The sequence below is a fragment of the Haliotis asinina genome, chromosome 6, assembly GCF_037392515.1.
Source record: "Haliotis asinina isolate JCU_RB_2024 chromosome 6, JCU_Hal_asi_v2, whole genome shotgun sequence".
NCBI classification, from domain to species: Eukaryota; Metazoa; Mollusca; class Gastropoda; order Lepetellida; family Haliotidae; genus Haliotis; species Haliotis asinina.
The window spans coordinates 42,127,145-42,150,187 of record NC_090285.1 but is presented as its reverse complement, the minus strand read 5'-3'; the positions used below and the strand labels follow the sequence as shown (position 1 = coordinate 42,150,187).

The window sequence follows — 23,043 nt, the reverse complement described above, 5'->3', positions numbered from 1 at the left end:
ATTACTCAAACTATTCATGCGTTTGATATTTATGGCTAACCACAGGGACTTGTAACGCTAAAATCTGCTATCAAGATATGTTTTGTCACTGCGTCTTAGCACTATATATATAAAAGGAAAGGGTTAACACTGACATATGATTTTTCTACGTGTGATGTTCCTGGATTTGACAATGCTCACAGTCTTAACCCCATTTTGTTGGGCAGGACTCTGAAACGGCTATAGTTACAAAATTGTATAAAATGGTTATTACCAAAAACAAAGGCATGCCTAATATTACAAACATGTCCAGCCCTGTTCATTTTGGAGCTATTAGTTGATTGAAATAGTATTCGGTTATTGTTTAAAATTCAGTTTGACCCTAATTTACACTCAACTGTGAGCAATATGTATGATAAGCAATATATATGTTTATGGTCAATCCCAACAATACCATGAAACGGATTTTCATGACACTTTGCCCCGTGGCAACGTTTAACAGAAGGATGTATTTCTATTATTCTGGTTATTTGAACCTGGGGAATAATACTAGAATAACTAGCTGCTTAATTTGGACAAATTGACTATTGAAAATAGTAACTTCATATATATTTGAAGCTGTAGGATCAGGTGTTGGTGTGGAGGGTCAGTGACGCCAATGAAAACCATAAACTGTTTTTGGTATACTGTCTGTTTAGCCTTACTGGAGGGTTGTCAGATCCTAGGTCTCATTAGTGCGGGCTCGGAAAGAGTTGGTGCTATGGCAGTAATAATTTGGAAAATGCGGAAATAAGAAACTAAACCATACATAGATGGTTAGGTGGGATTAATTAGACACAGTATGCATATGCATCGACGAGAAACCTTAAAAGTGACTTGTTGGTCTGTTTTGAACCTGATTAATAGTTCGTTGCATGAATTACTTAGTTCAAATTTACAGTCAGGCCAGAAGTATTTCATCCCTATTGTTACTGTATAAATATCATTCACTGATGTTATACAAATCAGAGTTTATAATCACACTGACCACGGGGACTAATGTATCTACGACTATATATGTTAAACCAATCAATTAACATTAACAGATACGTTTAAAACCAGGTAAGATTAAACTGTAATGCGACCATCGTTTTTTCGATGGGACAAATTTTTTACACCACTTCGGCCTCTTTAATATCTGTATAAGCAAAAAAAATTAAGATAGTCATTCATTCCACCAGATTCAAAATTACAATACCTATAAAAAATTATCACTTAATTCAATTTCCTCTCTTAAAAGACACACAAGAACAAAACGAGGAGTTGCATTAAAAAGATCGTTTGTGGGCGTCGAAATATATGAAAAAGTTATCCCTTGTGATGGAAAAGTCGACGCAGTCAACCATGAAGTGTTCGACAATGATTCTCTCATATGCCTTCTATATATTTGTACAGGGCTGGAATTGATCTTCAGTAACCCAAGCTATTCGTGAGAGGCGACTAAAGCGATCGGGTGGCCAGGCTTGCTGATTTGGTTGACATATGTCACCGTATGCCAGTTGCATAATCGATGCTCATGGTGTTGATCACGGGATTGTCTGGTGTAGACTCGATTATTTACAGACCGCCAGCAATTAGAAGAGTGCGGCGTTAAGCAAACCGAGATTCTATATATGTATCTGGCAACTACAAATGGGTGATTTGGGTTTACCCTCGTGAGTCTAAACGTTTGATGGAAAGTATGTATATTTTTGTGCGTGCGTGCGTGTTACAGCATTAGAGTAATTATCTAAAATACTAGTTCTACTAATAACTGGCAAGCTGCAGGACATACTTCATGTACATGTAATCATGATTCTCATGTTGATCACATTGACAGTGTGAAAGCGGTTAGAATAAATTATACCTGTACCAAGGATCTTCAGACTTTTGCCTGTTAACAACGCTTATCAACTCGATTTTGTTAACAATACCTCAACAATGCGAAACCGGACTGCACTGCTTACCCCTGTAAGTAACCTCTTAACAACCATAAAACGCAATAAATCGTTCATTGTCTCTGAATGTGATAGTGATAAGAAACTGCATGTCTGGTTTCAAATAACCTCTGGGGACCTTTCGATATACACGCCAAACCAGGATGGGTCTCTATAAGCTGTTTCTTTTGACGGGTATGTATATGCTTGTTTATTTTGTAAGCTTATTACAATAGTAGAACTAAATTGTGTAGGGGCGGTAACTACATGAACATAAATAACTTTTAAATGATGAGTTTGTACATTTGCATGTACATCACTGGCCTAAATTCAACCCTGTAATGTGAGGTGAGTATGAGTTCTCACAGCACTGGAACATCTGTCTTTTTAGCAGCTTGCATAAACAAATATATTCTAACATCACATTTCCACTGATCGACAATTGTAGCAGGTAAACTGATAAACAAACTAACTTAACATAACATTATCACAACGTTTGCAAAATTAGTGCACATGTATTTCGTTTCAGAGTGCTTCGTCCTAGCTACATCGTGTAGTGTATTTGTGTGCAGTGACGGAGTAAAAGAGAAATACTGCATGTGAGAAATTTCATATTTTTGTGTTATAGCATTGAAGTATTTGTCTAATTTACTACTAATAACTAGCAACCTGCAGGATTTACTTGCCCGTGAAAGCATATAATTCTATTGAAAAAAAACCCTGTATTTCAAGGTGTCTGAAAACGGAAATGGCTAAATGTACAACCAGTGCTGGTGACAAATTTGCAAAGGATGCGTTGGAACTGGCGTGGTCGACGGTTGGATGTGGTAGGTGAAACCTTGCTCGTTCTTTGATATTATTGTGGAATGTGACTTTATTCATTGCTAAAAACTTTGTTGTATGTTGTAGTTGCCAGGCAAATTTCCACTGTTTCGGAAGACAAGTGTTATTGAGGAAATAATCCGATTCTACAATTAATAGTAACAAAATGCTGAAATCTTTTAAGCAAATGCTTAATATAGATAAAGAAGTGCATCAACAATAACAGCTTCACGGGATGTGTATCTTATGCAATCTCTTCGGCGTCATACAAAACTAATTATGAAATATGCCAACACATATGCCTTAGTGATTATTTCAAATGTCTCTTAATCACTTGCGATTCACTTAACAAGTTGCTCAGTTTGCATATCTAAAGATCAAAGAAGGACGCTAGTATGCATTATGTACAGTTCTCCAGATTTTACTCTGAACGCGGGAACTGGTTGTCAGTGTTAATACTGATGCCTAATCAGATATACATAGTGTGACAGTTTGGTCCTGTTCCTACTTCTATCGTATCATAAGATCCCTGTTGTCTGTTGGTATCATAAAAGTGTTTCGATAGTCTCATCCAAGTCTCAAGCTTCTCATTTGCTTGCTTTCAGGTGGTTATCGTATCTCCACGTCCTGCTCCTTGTTGGCTGTCAGTGTTATCATCTCTCTGACAGTAGTCGGAAAATAAGACATCATCGTTCAACTCATACTACATCTGTTGCAATATAAATATTAGTTGGTTGCTTTTATTTAGAAGCAATGAGCAACAGAAGATTCCACCAACATGAACACGACCTGAAAATATTGAAGTATAGACGGACCTGTAAGGAATCCACTATGAAGCGAATATGATAACGCTGATGTATTATTCATGTTATTCAGACAGACAATAACACATTAAATTCTTTGACAATGGTGTCAGTGTTAATTTATCACAGTAATGGTATCTACCCACAAATTATAAATATTAGGGTGATGGTTCCTATACTGGATCCATTTTGCATATCTCGTTTTGTTAAACCCCACACACATTCAAGTAAAAGCACTTAAAAAGCAAGTCATGGATATAATATTACAGATTTTAAGTGAATCATTCACTCTCAACCTTCGGGTCGAAGACTGAATAATTTAGAGGGGATGGGAGGGAAAATATGATATACAGTTCAATATTTACCAGTGGATCTAAGGGAGGTGGCATATTAGCTGTTAGTGCCACAGTCATTTGGTCAAATCCGTTTTAATCTAGACTTACAACCTTGAATGTTCCATTGACCATGTAAGTCAATGTAAGATTGTATCATATGACTGTATTCGTTCTGATGAAAGAACATAAACATATTTCCGATGCATTTCCCTTTTGTCATCAGATTTTCCTAAGTTTTCATTGACTAACTTTTGTTATATCTCTGACAGGTGCGTTCGTCTTATCTCGAGCATATTGTATCATCACAGCAGTGAGGCATGAACATATGCTCATGATAGTTCTACTCTACTCTACTTTTAGCAGAAAGACATTTTGTTGCTTTGACTTTTTATACACACATGCACATGCCTTTTAGTATGTGCTAACATACTTCTATTCCCAAAAGACGTAACCTTGTACAAGCATAAAACACGTATTGATGAGTAACAATAAAAAGAACACCAACAGAATGAAGATTTTTATGGATGTCAACTTCTTTATGTGAGAACACAACGTTTCGGAGTTAATGCTTACTCCTTCATCAGGTGAAAGATTAAACTAACCTGATGAAGGAGTAAGCATTAACTCCGAAACGTTGTGTTCTCACATAAAGAAGTTGAGATCCATAAAAATCTTCATTCTTATGTATTTTCACTTCTAAATGACATTCAAAGAATTAACACCAACAGAAATTCAACTGTTTAATAGCAATAAAGATCTTGGAGTAGGAGACACAGTTTTGGAATTATATCCTTAGATTTGATAAATGTAACTATATGTTAGAAGATCTGCATTTGGCCTGGGTAAATTGTGAACTAGTATTCATGGAAATATATTTTCACAAGTACATGAAGCATATAAGGCCATTTCAACCTTTTACATAATTAAATCAGTGTTCGGATCACCCACAAATCAACATCCCTTTACGGGTTACATGGCCTTAATTTGGTTTACCTTACTTCCTTTGGCTATATATTTAATCAACTGATTGGTGATATTGAAAGAATCATTCTTCCTCTTGATAATGACTTCTGCACTCATCTTTTGTGAAATGTTCTCATACCGCGACATTTTAATGGCTTTCCATCAATACAAAAGACTCCGATTTGTCAATTATGATGAGTCCGCCACAAGCCGATACACAAGACAATGAGGAGGAAAGCTGGTACATGGCACTGTGCGGAGCTCGCAGTCTGCGTAGAGATGGACTGGGTTCTTGCCTTCACCCACTGCAATGCAGCTGGACTCAGCCTCGGTCCAATCTCCTCCTCAACGCGCTTGTGATAATCGTTGAGCCACTGGATCTACAACTCAGAGGGTTGATTGATATAGGTTACCACCAACAAGGTTGTTTCTAATGAAAACTTTACTACCAGGACATAATGTATATTGTGCAGTGTGATGAGCATACAACATCCATGCGCTGTAATTACAACATGTAGAAAAGACACCCATACTTTTTAACTTCATCCTTGAATAGAGAATTCTTGGAAGGCATAATGGTGGCCATTATAAATCTACGATCTAGAACTCGTTTAATGTTATCACCAATATAAAGACCTCTTGCAACTTGTATGAGTAGCAGTTGCTACCGAATTGGCAGGACAGCCTTCGTAAACACCTTGCTTTCAATGACAAATTCATATACATTTAAAATGCATTTGTAAGTTTAATCTTTCCCAGAGAAATTATACATGTTTATCAAATCTGTCCGTGAAGTACTTTCGCCCATATGCCAAACTTATCAGTAATATATAGAGGTCCATGCCGCTGTGTTAATATTATAGTTACTACCTGTTTCGTGCTAAGCATCTCCGTCTTGATAAGATGAGGCTCATAAGGCACCAGAGTGATGGGTCGGAAGCCCAGATACTCTGTGTCAGGGAACGGGTACTGCAACATAGACGATACAGAATACTTCGTTCGATGTGAAAATATTTTAAATTATCTTTATGATTGTTTTCGGATAGTGACCAAGTTACCTTACTTGATTTGATGCGATCCTGGTAAGTTCGCAGTGTTACCTTTGGTGTATATGATATGTATCGAGCAATCTTATGACGAACAACTAGGAATAAGCAGCAATCCAGAACTTACTGTTACGTTCACTTTTTCAACCATTACAATTGTCTCAAGTCGAATTCCAAACTGCTTATCCTCGTAGTAACCAGGCTCTGTGGAAGAGAAACGTATATGCAACCAAGTGATATAATTGTAGGGTACAGTAACCATCAAACAACCATTGAATGTGCTTATTGGATCAAATATTATCATTACCATTATGTGTATTAGCATTGTAACGAATTGGTACAGAATATAGTAATCTTTTGACCTCAGGTTTTATACACAGAAACGTTAACTTGGTACTCTCCCCGGGTAGAGCCCAATACTATTTCTCAATATATCATGATGAGGATCATTACCATGAAGTTTTGATAATATCCTAGACTTACCATCTGAGAAGTACATATACTGATCTAAAGCTTCATCGCTAGGATTAAGAGCATGTGACAGGGAGATTCTGCCGGGTCCCTCGTGGACGCTGAGGTAAGCCCCTATCCCGTGTCCCGTGCCGTGGCGATATATTAGTCCAACTTCCCAAAGTGGGGCTCGCGTTATGGCGTCTATTTCTCGACCTGTAATGGTACTGTAGCTTACTGTCCAAGAGAGATGGTGAGGTGAGATGGTTTAACGTTATGGGGTTTAAGATTATTTTGCTTATATGGCGACATGTATGCGTGTGTATGTGTGACTGCTTGTACTAGCCCAGACTTAAGCTGACTTTATGGTGCTAGCTCACTGAGATATCATGTCATACACATACACATAAAGCTGACTCCCTGTTGTACCCATTAGTGCCGAAGACCGTCTTGAGGAAAGACGGGATTCGGACCGTTTTAGGATCCATGTGTGACTAAGCGAAACAACTCTGCAAAAATCATTGTTGCGCTCTCAACGTCAAAGACTACAATTGTTCATACACAAACAATAGTCTGCAACCGATATGGTGTGCGATGTGTTGGGGACATCAGTAGTGTTTAAGTACTTAACTATTTGCATCAAGTGCAAGCATCAGTTCTATCGAGTGCATTCATGATAACGAGTGAACACTTGCTGTGCAGTACTGTAGTGTCATAACAAATCACAACCTTGTATCTTCATATTGCATTGAGTAATGTAGCGAGAAAGCCGGTGCCTGACCGTGTTGTGACTAGCAGTTAGTTTATTGTATCCGTTTTATAGTGAAGTGTTATCGACAGTATATTTGTGTTTCGTTTGGATATTAACGTTAACAGTAATTACTCGGATTTAGAGACGGATGATCACAATGAAACTTCCTGGTAAAATCACGATATCAAGACGAAAAAAACAGGATATCAAGAACCGGATGTCCATAGTTCTGTCATACCAAGAAGTCCTTTTGGCCACTTGAGCTGGGCCAAGTTGATGTGACCCATTAGCACTCTGGTGTAGCACTCCTGCGTAGTGTAAAAATTGGATGAATATCATTAGTATCAATAACCAGTAATTTCTATTGATTAACAGTTAACGTATTATACATACACCACAAACTGTAAACCAATCACAAAATCGAAGGAGTGATGGCACTGCCTTATTAAAACTAGGTTACTTCTATGTTACAATAGTGAAAGAAGGGTCGGAATGCCAAACCAATACAATTTTGTATTTAGTGTGAAGACATTGATATTGAAGGTGAGTGTAAGTGTCTGTACAAATGTCTATTATACATGTACTATTACTTGCTTCTAACTTACTAATTATTTCCCTATATTAATCCACATTCTTAAAATGTTGGAAAATTGTAATATACTCACTCCCCGTACATACGCTCACTGGAGAACATTAATAGATAAGTAGGTATACAAGAACTACAGCTGACTCAATATAACGACATAAAACAGCTCTGTACCGGTTCTCGTTGTTAAAATGACCCAATACGATTGAGATTACTCGGCGAATTTCCGTAATGACAATATTTGACTCTCTAACCTTTTGATAGTCAGTTGGAACGCCGAAATGGAAGGTCCTCGTGACGTCGGTAGTGCCGTCACTGTAAACGTCATGAGGGAGATAAAGCGACATCATGACCAATTGTTATAAGATAAATGAATTCATAACTGAGATTGTTAGTGAATGTGCCGTCAGTTCGGGATGAAGCAGTTTAAAATGATAGCCCCCATAAGGTACGTAAATCCATACACTGCGAACGTAGTTGTAGAGTACTTATTTGTTTTAACTGTGTGGTTTAACGGTGATCCAGGGAGACGATAGAACTCCAGCATACAGGTAACAGAGGTACCGAGGTACTGATATTGGTCTATTGCACGGTTCTATATTGTATTGGTTTGTATTGTAAATATCTAACAACATGCTAGTTTTAAGTTTATTTTCAGTCATGTTCTAGCTGTTTTATTACATAATGATATGTTTCATATTCTAAATATAGCACTGATTATTGTATATACAAAATTCGAAACGATCCTGGTTGAAATTGGCCTTCAGCGATCCATGCTTTCGTAAGAGGCTATTAACAGGATTATCGCACACGCCATCGTAGTGACAAATGAAGTCAGATAATCTGTGGCATTATTCATCTCCGTGAAATCTGGGTGAGAACTGACCATCAGCAAGCCATACTTGTCGTAACACGACTAACAGGATCGGGTCGTCAGGCCCGCTGACTTGGTTGACACATGGCATCGTATCCCAATTGCATAGATCAATTTTCATGCTGTTGATCACTGGAGTGCCTGGTCCAAACTCTAACATTTACATATCGCCACCATTACTGAAATATTGCTGAATGCGGCGTAAAATCAAACTCACTCATCCACAATAATTATTATTGTATAAATTGTTTGCATTTTTGTAAATATCCTTTGTGACAACATTATGATATACATGATAGTGATTGTGTCTGTGATCCAAATAGTTTGTTAGTGGACTTCAAGTTTGAAGGAATCCCGCTTTTGCCATACGGATGATTAGACTAATAATTGGGGTTTTTTTTCACGTCTCGCGTTGAAATTCACTGTCCACAATCTAATTAAACTGGAAAAACTAGTAATGATGTGGCACGGTGTCCTTTTTTCCTACAGTGTAAAACTTACAGATATTGTCCACCCGAGTCAAGAAGGAACATGTCAGACGTGGTGATCTGTTTGTCTGTGGCGTTGGTGGGGCGGTAGTGAATGATGGCGCCGTTAGATCCAGACCCAGCTATGGAGCCGAAACTCAGTCCACGGTTTTTATCCTGCTTGCTGAAACATGATTTATCCACACCATGTAGTTATGAAGTAACCTTTATCCAATTTTCGGTTCTCATTTGCGCAGATCGATGCTCATGTTGTTGATCACTGGATTGTCTGGCGCAGACTCGTTTATTTACAGACATATAGCTGGAATATTGCTGGCTGCGGCATAAAACTAAACTCACCCACTCACTTTTTCGTGCTTTCCAGGATATTGCATAGCGCTGACGTTTACCACTTTTGTGAAACAGACCATCAATCTATGATATGAAACCAAGATATACTTCGAACCATGGTTCGAAGACTAGATAAGCGGACCCTGAAGTGACTGCAGCGCTTTCCATCACACACAATCCGTTCCTGAGCTAAACTGACTGGAGAAAAAAAGATGTGAATCAAAGAGTTCAATTTTGATCAGATTTTAATCTTCCATACTCACAGTCTGTACTTTTTGAGATCGGCATCAGCAGTAACTTCGGACCAGTATTGTCCGGCCTTCACCTGAAACAACGTAAAGAGTTAGTGAAGGGGATTTTACGTCGTCTTTGACAGTGTGTGCCAATCTCGGTCTGGTGGAGGCAAATGTCTGACGTTATGGGATGACATGCACAAACAGACCTGAAATCGCACCCAGGTAACTTTGGATTTATCAATCACAATCATCTGATTCCTACCAATTCCACCCAGTTCCTATCCCGGCATGCTCCTCCAAAGCGATAACCATCAAGGAAACGTGCATATATAAGGTGAGCTGAGGTTGGGTAGTCTACTGCATAAATCGTTCGATACCCCTCATGGGATTAATGTGTGAGACCCATTTCTGGAGTCCCCCGCCGTGATATTGATGGAATATTAGTGAAAACGGCGTGAAACTGGACCCACCCACTCACTCATATAATGTGACATCCATATAATCTTACTTCACGTTCAAGCTTTTCTATGAATTCGATCAAGGCCACTGCATCGCGGTCCTGAAATATAGAATGTGATTGTACATTAATTTCTGTTCCCGAAATGTCGATAGATAGATAGATAGATAGATAGATAGATAGATAGATAGATAGATAGATACCTGACAAAATGGCGATGAACATTCTATGAATGTATCACTAAGATCAGTGATGATATAAATACGAGCTTAGTGGGAAAATATATATTTTTCCTTATCTACGTTCTACTTACAATCTAACAAATACCTTTCAAAGTACAGTTCATTAGGGAACACACATTGTTAACTTATCACCCAATATTGGAGATTAAGGCTACACGCTTCTTACATGTGCGGCCTGCATTCCAGCTCTCTCTACTTCATTCTTCTGGGACTTCATCAACGCAATGGCGGACTTGTCATGGATTCTCTGTAGCTAACAAGAGGAAGCCACGCTTGAATGTTTCTGACAGTTTAAATTCATTAACAGAGTATACACGTTAGTAAACCAAGTTACCAGAACGTCAATATGCATGGTAAATGTACAGTTTCTTCAAAGTCGATGATGCCACACAAGTGTCTAAAAAGCAGTTGGTGTTGGCGGAGAGTGTCCTGTGTACGATTAACACCATTGTCTCAGAACACCACATATGCCAACTGACAGACATCATGTTACAGTGTATTGGTTTCTGTAGGAGGGATTATGTGTTATTTGTAATATACCTACTTCATGTGTGGCGTTGGCTATGTTGTGGTTAAAACTTAATGACACCTTTGTATACTGACAATGCTATTTACATAATGTATGGCCCTGAGTCCTTTCTGCTTATACAGAAGTGACACCTGTATGCTAATGGTGTTATGTGTAATAGACCCACTTCAGGTATGGCACTGTACATAGTCTGATTATACAGGAATGATGCCTGTATACTAATGGTGTATTACGTAATAGATTGACCTCAAGCATGGGGCTGAAAATAGCCTGGTTCTACATGAATGACATCTGTATGCTAATGATGTATCATGTAGTAGACCCACCTCAGGTATGGAGCTGAAAATAGCCTGATTATACAGGATTGATACATGTATGCTAATGGTGCTATCTGTAGTAGACCCACCTCAGGTATGGAGCTGAATATAGCCTGATTATACAGGGTTGATACATGTATGCTAATGGTGCTATCTGTAGTAGACCCACCTCAGGTATGGAGCTGAATATAGCCTGATTATACAGGGTTGATACATGTATGCTAATGGTGCTATCTGTAGTAGACCCACCTCAGGTATGGAGCTGAATATAGCCTGATTATACAGGGTTGATACATGTATGCTAATGGTGCTATCTGTAGTAGACCCACCTCAGGTATGGAGCTGAATATAGCCTGATTATACAGGGTTGATACATGTATGCTAATGGTGCTATCTGTAGTAGACCCACCTCAGGTATGGAGCTGAATATAGCCTGATTATACAGGGTTGATACTTGTATGCTAATGGTGCTATCTGTAGTAGACCCACCTCAGGTATGGAGCTGAATATAGCCTGATTATACAGGGTTGATACCTGTATGCTAATTGTGCTATCTGTAGTAGACCCACCTCAGGTATGGAGCTGAATATAGCCTGATTATACAGGGTTGATACATGTATGCTAATGGTGCTATCTGTAGTAGACCCACCTCAGGTATGGAGCTGAATATAGCCTGATTATACAGGGTTGATACTTGTATGCTAATGGTGCTATCTGTAGTAGACCCACCTCAGGTATGGAGCTGAATATAGCCTGATTATACAGGATTGATACCTGTATGCTAATGGTGCTATCTGTAGTAGACCCACCTCAGGTATGGAGCTGAAAATAGCCTGATTATACAGGATTGATACCTGTATGCTAATGGTGCTATCTGTAGTAGACCCACCTCAGGTATGGAGCTGAATATAGCCTGATTATACAGGATTGATACATGTATGCTAATGGTGCTATCTGTAGTAGACCCACCTCAGGTATGGAGCTGAATATAGCCTGATTATACAGGATTGATACATGTATGCTAATGGTGCTATCTGTAGTAGACCCACCTCAGGTATGGAGCTGAATATAGCCTGATTATACAGGGTTGATACTTGTATGCTAATGGTGCTATCTGTAGTAGACCCACCTCAGGTATGGAGCTGAATATAGCCTGATTATACAGGATTGATACATGTATGCTAATGGTGCTATCTGTAGTAGACCCACCTCAGGTATGGAGCTGAATATAGCCTGATTATACAGGATTGATACATGTATGCTAATGGTGCTATCTGTAGTAGACCCACCTCAGGTATGGAGCTGAATATAGCCTGATTATACAGGATTGATACATGTATGCTAATGGTGCTATCTGTAGTAGACCCACCTCAGGTATGGAGCTGAATATAGCCTGATTATACAGGATTGATACATGTATGCTAATGGTGCTATCTGTAGTAGACCCACCTCAGGTATGGAGCTGAATATAGCCTGATTATACAGGATTGATACATGTATGCTAATGGTGCTATCTGTAGTAGACCCACCTCAGGTATGGAGCTGAATATAGCCTGATTATACAGGATTGATACATGTATGCTAATGGTGCTATCTGTAGTAGACCCACCTCAGGTATGGAGCTGAATATAGCCTGATTATACAGGGTTGATACTTGTATGCTAATGGTGCTATCTGTAGTAGACCCACCTCAGGTATGGAGCTGAATATAGCCTGATTATACAGGGTTGATACATGTATGCTAATGGTGCTATCTGTAGTAGACCCACCTCAGGTATGGAGCTGAATATAGCCTGATTATACAGGGTTGATACTTGTATGCTAATGGTGCTATCTGTAGTAGACCCACCTCAGGTATGGAGCTGAATATAGCCTGATTATACAGGGTTGATACTTGTATGCTAATGGTGCTATCTGTAGTAGACCCACCTCAGGTATGGAGCTGAATATAGCCTGATTATACAGGATTGATACATGTATGCTAATGGTGCTATCTGTAGTAGACCCACCTCAGGTATGGAGCTGAATATAGCCTGATTATACAGGATTGATACATGTATGCTAATGGTGCTATCTGTAGTAGACCCACCTCAGGTATGGAGCTGAATATAGCCTGATTATACAGGGTTGATACTTGTATGCTAATGGTGCTATCTGTAGTAGACCCACCTCAGGTATGGAGCTGAATATAGCCTGATTATACAGGATTGATACATGTATGCTAATGGTGCTATCTGTAGTAGACCCACCTCAGGTATGGAGCTGAATATAGCCTGATTATACAGGATTGATACATGTATGCTAATGGTGCTATCTGTAGTAGACCCACCTCAGGTATGGAGCTGAATATAGCCTGATTATACAGGGTTGATACTTGTATGCTAATGGTGCTATCTGTAGTAGACCCACCTCAGGTATGGAGCTGAATATAGCCTGATTATACAGGGTTGATACATGTATGCTAATGGTGCTATCTGTAGTAGACCCACCTCAGGTATGGAGCTGAATATAGCCTGATTATACAGGGTTGATACTTGTATGCTAATGGTGCTATCTGTAGTAGACCCACCTCAGGTATGGAGCTGAATATAGCCTGATTATACAGGATTGATACCTGTATGCTAATGGTGCTATCTGTAGTAGACCCACCTCAGGTATGGAGCTGAATATAGCCTGATTATACAGGATTGATACCTGTATGCTAATGGTGCTATCTGTAGTAGACCCACCTCAGGTATGGAGCTGAATATAGCCTGATTATACAGGATTGATACATGTATGCTAATGGTGCTATCTGTAGTAGACCCACCTCAGGTATGGAGCTGAATATAGCCTGATTATACAGGATTGATACATGTATGCTAATGGTGCTATCTGTAGTAGACCCACCTCAGGTATGGAGCTGAATATAGCCTGATTATACAGGATTGATACATGTATGCTAATGGTGCTATCTGTAGTAGACCCACCTCAGGTATGGAGCTGAATATAGCCTGATTATACAGGGTTGATACTTGTATGCTAATGGTGCTATCTGTAGTAGACCCACCTCAGGTATGGAGCTGAAAATAGCCTGATTATACAGGATTGATACATGTATGCTAATGGTGCTATCTGTAGTGGACCCACCTCAGGTATGGAGCTGAATATAGCCTGATTATACAGGGTTGATACTTGTATGCTAATGGTGCTATCTGTAGTAGACCCACCTCAGGTATGGAGCTGAATATAGCCTGATTATACAGGGTTGATACTTGTATGCTAATGGTGCTATCTGTAGTAGACCCACCTCAGGTATGGAGCTGAATATAGCCTGATTATACAGGATTGATACATGTATGCTAATGGTGCTATCTGTAGTAGACCCACCTCAGGTATGGAGCTGAATATAGCCTGATTATACAGGATTGATACATGTATGCTAATGGTGCTATCTGTAGTAGACCCACCTCAGGTATGGAGCTGAATATAGCCTGATTATACAGGGTTGATACTTGTATGCTAATGGTGCTATCTGTAGTAGACCCACCTCAGGTATGGAGCTGAAAATAGCCTGATTATACAGGATTGATACATGTATGCTAATGGTGCTATCTGTAGTAGACCCACCTCAGGTATGGAGCTGAATATAGCCTGATTATACAGGGTTGATACTTGTATGCTAATGGTGCTATCTGTAGTAGACCCACCTCAGGTATGGAGCTGAATATAGCCTGATTACAAAGCAGAGACACCCATATGCTGACGTTGCTTTTCGCGATAGCTTTGATGTCTTCAATCACTGTTGTGGGATTGTAGGCCTTCACCTAAAATATATTAATTCCGTCCGTTACAAAAATATTCACATTTTCATATAGTGATGCTATATAAAGGGTTTCATTAACTCTGTCGCAGACGGATATGCCCTTGGTTATCAAGTATCACAAATGAGAAAACAGTGATGCATGTCATTCCTGATATTGCCTGTGTAACATTCCCTTCATCTTTGATTGCACTTACATAACATTTCGTTGAATACTAAAAAAAATAATTATATCATGAAATAGGGAGTAGAATTAACTTTCACAAATTGTCTGTAAAAATAAATAATAATAAAATCAAAAGTACATAATAAAGAAACATTTTTTTCAGTTTGTATCAATATTGAAATGACAATGCTCAAGCCTTCTGAATATTTCAAAATTTGAAACCCTATGACAGGTTTGTTTTCAGGTATCCAAATGTGCCTTGGCCAGCTAATATCTGGCTGACGAAAAGTTCACCAAAAAACCATGTAATGGTGACAAGTATTACCTTAAACAGTGGTAATCATACACGTATATTACCGAGACGAAGTATTGGCACACGAACAAATGCTCACATAAACGCATGGACACTCTGCCTACTTCTGGGTATGGGTAAGTACCCCGATGCTTGTTACCTCCACACACATGCCGACTTGTGATGTACAGGAGCCATCCGTCCCTGTGTTCAGATGTACGTTCAGCTTTTCAGTAGTGGCTTCATCTGTCGGATCGTCCGTCAACTTGCTCACGTGGTCCAACAGGTATAGCCTGATGTGTAACAGGCAATGTCAATTGTCAACACAGGCAGTATTGTTTAAGTGTTCGTCTGAATGCGATGAACTTTAGAACTTTATGCAGTAATAGTAAGTACGAATCTCGTTGCATTGAAGGGATGACGTCTTGCGACACGCGCTTCGTTTACGTCGATGTGTGTGTGTGTGAGAGAGAGAGAGAGAGAGAGAGACAGGCAGATAGGGAGAGAGTACGTCAGCTAGACAGTGTGAGAGAGTACGAATGAGTGAGAAGAGAATGAGACAGAGCGGAAGGAGGAGCGAGAAGGAAGAATAAGACAGAAGGGAGAAGGAGTAGAGAAGGGAGAAGGACACAGAAGGGAGGAGACAGGAAGGACAAGAAGGGTGGAGATAGAAGGGACAAGGAGGGTGGAGACAGAAGGGAGAAGGGGACAGGAGGGACAAGGAGGATGGAGACAGAAGGGACAAGGAGACAGAAGGGACAAGAAGACAGAAAGAGACGGAAGAGAGAAAAAGACAGAAGGGAGAAGGAAGGAGACGAATTACCTAACTCTATTCCTCTCTACGATGGCGTATGAGATGAAGAACGGGTTGTAGGTGATGTCGGTAGCTCGGGCGTTGAACAACCCTAGCACATGGCATATATCATGAACATAAATCAACTTTACAGTGCTAAATCAATATCGACATGTATATGTTGCATGCATGCATGTAGGAAAAGTATCCACGTTATCCCTCACGGTTGGTTAGTGCCCTGCGTTGTAGGTTAATCTATATAACTTTCATTTAATACATCCAGCAAAGATGAGAATTATGATAATTAATGTAACTCTTATTATCGCCCTCATTACTTATAAAAGAAAATATAAAAAATATAAAATATGCAGTAAAATGGGAGCAGCCCATTATTAAAGAGTATGGTACATTTAATGTAGAAACACAAACTTAATGTTGTCGAGTGCCTTTCACTCTCAAGGCGCTTATACTTTTTCCCGAGGTCACTGGATGTCAATCTCATATTATCAATCATATTATCACTCTCAACACCTTGAGGAGTATACAACACTTCCAGTCAGTAGGTGCACCGAGTTATTGTGGTATTCTCAGCTTAATTCCCAATACGCAGCTGGGTAGACTGGGGTGTATGATTATAGTACTTTGTCCAAGTTCACAGCAACGTGAAACTAAAATGTTAGGTTTTTGTACGTATTTATGTGACCACCATCTGGTCATATACCAGCTGAATCGTGGATTCTTTTAAGTGTGCAGGGTTGTGTCTTGCACACTAGGGGTTATGATACCACTGAAAGTTTGCACACAAAGTTGACTCCAAGGTTTTTACATAGGGTGACAGGTGCGCTCGACCCCATCAACCTGGCTGGATCACTAGCACGCTTTATCTCCCACTTAACACAAAGAAGGGTAAGATTTCATATCATACAAACATACCTTTTGTTTCTACCGTATTTGTTTAACATCAGTCTCAACAGTATATCAGTAAATAATCGACCCTGAACCCAGTGAGAGATGCCAGTGAGAATGATAGACTCGGATTTGCTATAGCCACACCATACGTGTGTGTATATATTCATAGGCAGTATCCCAAGAGGGTAGTATTTGTATAAATCACACATACATACATGCAGTCTCGTCAAGACTAGTAACAATGTATGCCCCTGCTCCCTTTGAATCAAACTTGTTTCTCACATCATTGACTTTGTCCGCCCAACTCCTCCCTGGAAATATAAAGTGTGTAGCTTATCCCAAAGGTCAAAGCAATTGCTCGTCAAGGATAAGACCCTGCACAAGGAGGTGAACATGCGACACTAACTTATTCTCTTCTTCACAGAATGTTGTGAAGGCATACCACTAACTGAACTGATTTCGTTAAACGAACTTAGATTCTAGAAGCAACATTTGATCCATGCAGCCTCAACGTCACATTCTGACGCCTTAGTGCTCCAGGTAAATAATATATCATTTGAGATGAAGCATGATTACAAGGAACCTCGTAAGTTCTTGTGCATTTTACAGACATGTAATAAGGAGGAAGGAAGGCTTTAGGATATGTCAGATCATCTATTTGGTGTGAAGTAATTTGTTCGACAAGCACATTTACAATGTCCAAGATTGCAAGAGAGAACTGGCACAATACAGTAATGGTGTTTGGAGACCGGTTGGACACAAGGATGGTGATTGTTATTTTTATTTTGGAAGGAAACATGATAACACCAATAATTCGCTTTATATGCCCCTACCATGAAGTCGTTACTCACATGGAACTTACCTGCATATTCCATTGGCAGAGCATTTATAGCCGTGCTTGGCTGTGGGGGCCGATCGGAAGTCCAGATCTGGTCTATAAGGTCATTGTTGACCTCTACCATCGATATCCCTGCCTTATCGAAGACGGTCGAGTAGGATGTCCATGTGCCTTGAATGCATTTGTCGTGTAGTAGTTACTCTCATTATAATTATTCACAAATGTCAGTATTTCAGGATCCGCTCGTTAGGCATCCGTGGTGTCAGCGAAAGGGAACGCATATGTGTATTGACTAGCTATGTTCTACCTTACATATACTGAACAACAAAATAAACACAATACAAGTTTCGAAAACATGAACTCTCATAATACTTAGTCTTTATGTTTACGGTCTTCAATTCTTGACCAAAACAAACAGAGTTGCGTTTCTTTTGCGGTTCAGTTTACCTCAAGGTGCCAGTTAATCGACGTGCTCTTTATTCATTCAGCCTTTCGTTAAATTAACTAAAGTAGATATGGAACAAAAGATCCACATTAAACAAAACATATATGTATTTCATTGTAAAATGGAACTTGACGGACAATGAAAAATCCAACTATGACATACGTGCATTCATGAGGAAGGGGTTCGCGCCCACCCTGGCCCCTGATACGCCCTTCAGCTGGTCCACCAGCCAGTCAGAGATGGACGGGACACCTTCGACCCCTAGAAACACAGGACCGCCACTGACAGAGAAATGCTTACTGGAAATACGTTATTTTACTGGTTCCAACTAAACGTATACCAGGACGGCTTACAGTCAGGCTTACAGTCACGTCACTTTATATACGGATAATATGGGAACCGATAGCATTGTGTTTCATTTGAACGGTTCGATCAAAGCTAACACAATGTCTTTATTTAACTTGAATATCGTACTTACTGAAGTGATATACGGAATTATATAACCAGAATGTCTAATACACTTATGTAATAATGTCCTCCACGGCTAAACGTCGGTGACGTACATGTGCTTGACCTTGACGTAAGGGGCCATATGACACTAACACCACTGTGCGTGCAAGACAAACTCTTCTTCAATGGTTGTAACTTTATGTAATACCTGTGTTATCCGCTGGTTACCGTTACCGACATCCTGTACCCATTAATTATATACTTTAAGTATTTGAAAGATAAGAGACATAGATGGCAGTTGACAATGGTTCAGTGGGAATTTGTTCACTACACGTATTTAGTATAAACCCTATACGTTCAAATAATCAAAACCTGCATATATGTTTTCAGCATATTTTAACATACGTGTAAAAGTCAAAAGCTTATTAGAAAATAAAAGTCTGGGTGTTGTCTTTTCAACCATTTCAACACACATATAATGGTTGGACCTGCCTTGTTTCATAAGTATCCAGTTACAGTCCAGGGTATTCTCCGCCTCCAGGTGGTAGCGTCCATCTGTCCATACCGCCGCATGATTCATCAGAACTACCGCCGTGCCTTACACAACCACATTGTATGTATTAATGTAAGTAAAACAAGCATTCAAACAATTTGTTTAGTTGGAAAATATTTCATGCTTGTTCTTCAACTCTCACCATTTACCATTTGCAAAAACGACAGCAATGGAAAGGTACGGTCAGCCAATCAGTATTTAGCTAACATAAACACGTGGAAATGTATCCCCTAGATTAATTCTAATATTGTCATAAAATAATGAAAATCTAATTAAATCATCATTGCAGCCTTCGCCTGAAGTAGCGAATGTGCAAGTGTCACTGATACATCGCTTAATTACATCGAAAGGGGAAAGACATGCAGAAAAACTTCGGAAGTGCAGATTACGAATCCCGTGCGATTTTCTTATAAACAACTACAAAGAAACTGAACTAATTCTTTCTTGACTTTACCGCCACTTTCACAGTCCTAAGACTGAGAATACGTGAACCAAACTCATTTGACCATGCTCTGTAATAAAACGGGAAACCCCATTTGATGTATCTGTTGAAAGCAGAGTCCAAGGGACCATTCCTACTATATATAATATAACACTGTCTCTCGTCCTTACTTTATTGTTTAACCCATGTGTCTGGGTGCCCGTAAATGTGCCTGCATATAACTTTATGCGTCTCTTTATGTATGTCTCCCCTTTACGAATTTGTATGTGTGAGTCTGTGTTTGTGTGTGCTGACACCAACCAGCTGATCCGGTGAAGCCAGATATGTAGCCTCGTCTTTGGTCATAATCCGACGGGTACTCGCTCTGAAATGACACATACACTCCTTATACCATGGGGATCCAGTAAATCCGCAGACTTGCAAGTAATAACGTATGGGTTCCTTAACAATTATTTCATTTACGCAGCAGGGAAGGAAAGGATTTGTTCATTAATTAGCAGCCATTTACTCGGAGTTTTAGAAGAAAAAAACAGGCAAACGAATAATTGCGTGACACTGCGTCCGTTAGCCTTATAACAGGATCCGATGTTCGATTCTATTTCCGTAATCTGTAGACATTGTTTAGTTATAAAGAATGGATTACATAAGGAGAGGCGCCGCTTTGAACGCAGTCACTTATAAGCAGTGTTAACGGAGTTATGTGTATGATAATGAATACGATAACCTACAGGTCGTAGAGACACCTGGATCAGTCACCTGATGGGCGTCCTCGCTAGGTACGATGTAAGCATCTATCTTTCCTCCGGGAACTCCAACAAACAGCTGTCTGATGTCATTTAAGCGCTGAGTTGTATCTACCACAGTTGGGGGTGGCGCCTGAGGAACAACAGTATGCATTATTCGGTTATATACATGGAGAGGGTGATTTATACACAATAGTGACACAATGTTAAGTAAGGAGCATCAAGAATCCTATGCTCTAGAACGACATGCCTACTGACTACACGATATTGTAGTGGGGTAGATGGCATGTTCACAGCGTTAATGAAGCTTAGTCACAACTATACCCGTTTAAATTGAAACGGAGCCGCAGGGAGACCAGAGAATCAGTGACTAATAAAATAACGCATTGGGGATACAGTGTTTTCTTGTAGATGGTAACAGAGTCTGAACCAGGGGAAATCTACGATGTCGTTGCCATAACAAGTTATTGCAGGTCTGCTGGCTGTGTTACCTGCCTCACATATATTCTGGCAGTGAAGTTGCAGTAGACATTGTAGTTCACCTTTGATTTTGTTGTAATACTGGGTCGTCATCAACACTTGGGGACGTACCAAATTGTTGATACCCAGATTATAAGACATGACCAATGCGTGGACTAAGGCGAATCTTCCTGTGTAACAAGGACCTAACCAACCAACCAGGAACTAACTCCATTCATCAGCCTGTTCAGTATGCTTCATGTGATTCAACTTCGTGGATTTTGAGGAATACATATGAGCATTCGTGCATGCGATCATGAGTCTGTATACATGTGTGGATGGACACACCCTAAATGATAAAATCTCACCGCTCCGGGTTGGCAGTTCGGTCTGTCTTCCACGGCTAAACGTCGGTGCCGAGCGTGTGGTTGACCTTGACCTAATGGATCACATGACGCCAGTGCCACTGTGCGTGCAACAGAAATATCTTCTTTAATTGCTGTAACTTCACATAATGGCAATAATTAACCACTGGTTACCTTTATGCTACATCCTGCAACATCACCTGTTAAGTGTTCGAAGGGTAAGAGAAAAAGACAGTTAAAAAATATTTCAATGGGAAATTGACAAACTGAGTGAGTTTAGTTTTAGGCCACTTTTAGCAATGTTCCAGCAATATCGAGGCGGGAGACACCAGAAATGGGCTTGACACATTGTACCCACTGTGGGAAATCGAACGAGTGAACACTTTGATCACTGGGCTCCCCCACAACCCATGGAAAAAGAATAGAAAAATATGTTGCTTTTATTTATTATGCAACCAGAATAAACGCAAATCATGTGAGTTGAAACACAAACCTTGTTCGTTTATTACAGTTAAAGACACCTAGTAACCTAGTAAATATTGTCCAAGAGATGGGTTATCGGTTTGAAGCAGGCTCCTGGTACTCATTACATGACGGCGTGTCGAATTCGGGTGTGAGGAAAGCCGGAAGTGACGTAAGCTTATACGTTTATCACATAAGTGAAATCCACAGGAAAACGGTATTTGAAGTGTCTGTGTAGCTCTCAGTGTCGGAATAGATATTAGCACAAAAATGCGGTGCAGTCGGACACAACTGTGACGAAAAGAGTTTCTCTGTTCCGTTTTTTTAATGTGTGCTCAGTTGTTACAAAAAATTGTTCATTGTTTCAAGAAAGACGTACCCCAAATGCACCAGAGTCAATTTCTGAATAACCACATAAATTTCAAAAGTTCAAAGAATCTTTCTAAACGTATGACACACACTAATTAGGTTAGAGTCATTACGATGAAGTGGAATCATATTGTATGATATTGTGTACCTACCTACGGCAAGTAAAACTGCGAATGTTCCACGGGTCATTTCGGTAACTGCGGAGCCCTATAACACGACGTTACCAAGAGGTAGCGAACATCTCAATGACACTGTATTCTTCTAACCTGAGGACCACTTGTATAACTTGGTGAAGATTACAAACACTCGACGTTCTGTCACGCCATAAACCACGTTTATGACATCGTTCTAATCTTCATACAAAAACAGGCGTAACCCTTTGGTCGATTTACTGTAGCCTCAATTTCTATATCACAGTGCCGACTTGGGTCGACATGACATCCAATTGAGTACAAGTCATGCAAAATGATGTCATTTGTCTCCACCATGGACGATATAGTTCAGGTCAGTGTTCGTTCACTTCAGTTCACCATGGAGAATACAGAACACGACTGAAGTAGATATAAGGCTTAGTTACACAGGATTCGGTGAGACGGAAACTACATTTTAAGCCATCCTCAGAAGTAGAATCCACGTGTTTATGACATTGTAGGGAGGGCTCCTTCAGAGGACATGTTTATGACTATGTATTTTGTCGCAATATCCTAGTGTCATGAGCATGGGACAACATTCAAAATACAAAAAAACAATATGACCAAAACAACTGCTTCATGTAACTACTAAGATTATCAG

General features: G+C 39.7%; 1 protein-coding gene across 1 annotated transcript; it reads right to left on the bottom strand.

Annotated features, from left to right (window-relative positions):
* Window positions 1–4,621: 4,621 nt before the first annotated feature.
* LOC137287412 (xaa-Pro aminopeptidase ApepP-like) lies at window positions 4,622–22,498 on the bottom strand. The gene is made up of 21 exons (XM_067819680.1): window positions 22,404–22,498; window positions 21,424–21,521; window positions 20,610–20,729; window positions 20,154–20,217; window positions 19,351–19,455; window positions 18,571–18,669; window positions 17,988–18,134; window positions 17,341–17,436; window positions 16,247–16,328; window positions 15,584–15,716; window positions 14,853–14,969; window positions 10,484–10,570; window positions 10,127–10,177; window positions 9,646–9,707; window positions 9,066–9,215; window positions 7,945–8,005; window positions 7,343–7,412; window positions 6,387–6,569; window positions 6,031–6,107; window positions 5,728–5,826; window positions 4,622–5,237 (listed from the first exon to the last, which is right to left on the bottom strand). The coding sequence occupies exons 1-21, from the start codon at window positions 22,438–22,440 to the stop codon at window positions 5,043–5,045; spliced, it is 2,133 nt and encodes a 710-aa protein (XP_067675781.1). The 5' UTR covers window positions 22,441–22,498; the 3' UTR covers window positions 4,622–5,042.
* Between the last annotated feature and the right edge of the window lie 545 nt (window positions 22,499–23,043).

Bases quoted from the DNA above. Each gene is read 5' to 3' on its own strand.
- LOC137287412 (XM_067819680.1), bottom strand. From the start codon at position 22,440: ATGACCCGTGGAACATTCGCAGTTTTACTTGCCGTAG. The intron at 8,006-9,065 runs GTAAGTTTTACA...TGACGTTTACAG, and splicing joins GACTCGGGTGGACAATATCT to TGACGGCACTACCGACGTCA. The intron at 6,570-7,342 runs GTATGACAGAAC...GTACCATTACAG, and splicing joins GTGGCCAAAAGGACTTCTTG to GTCGAGAAATAGACGCCATA.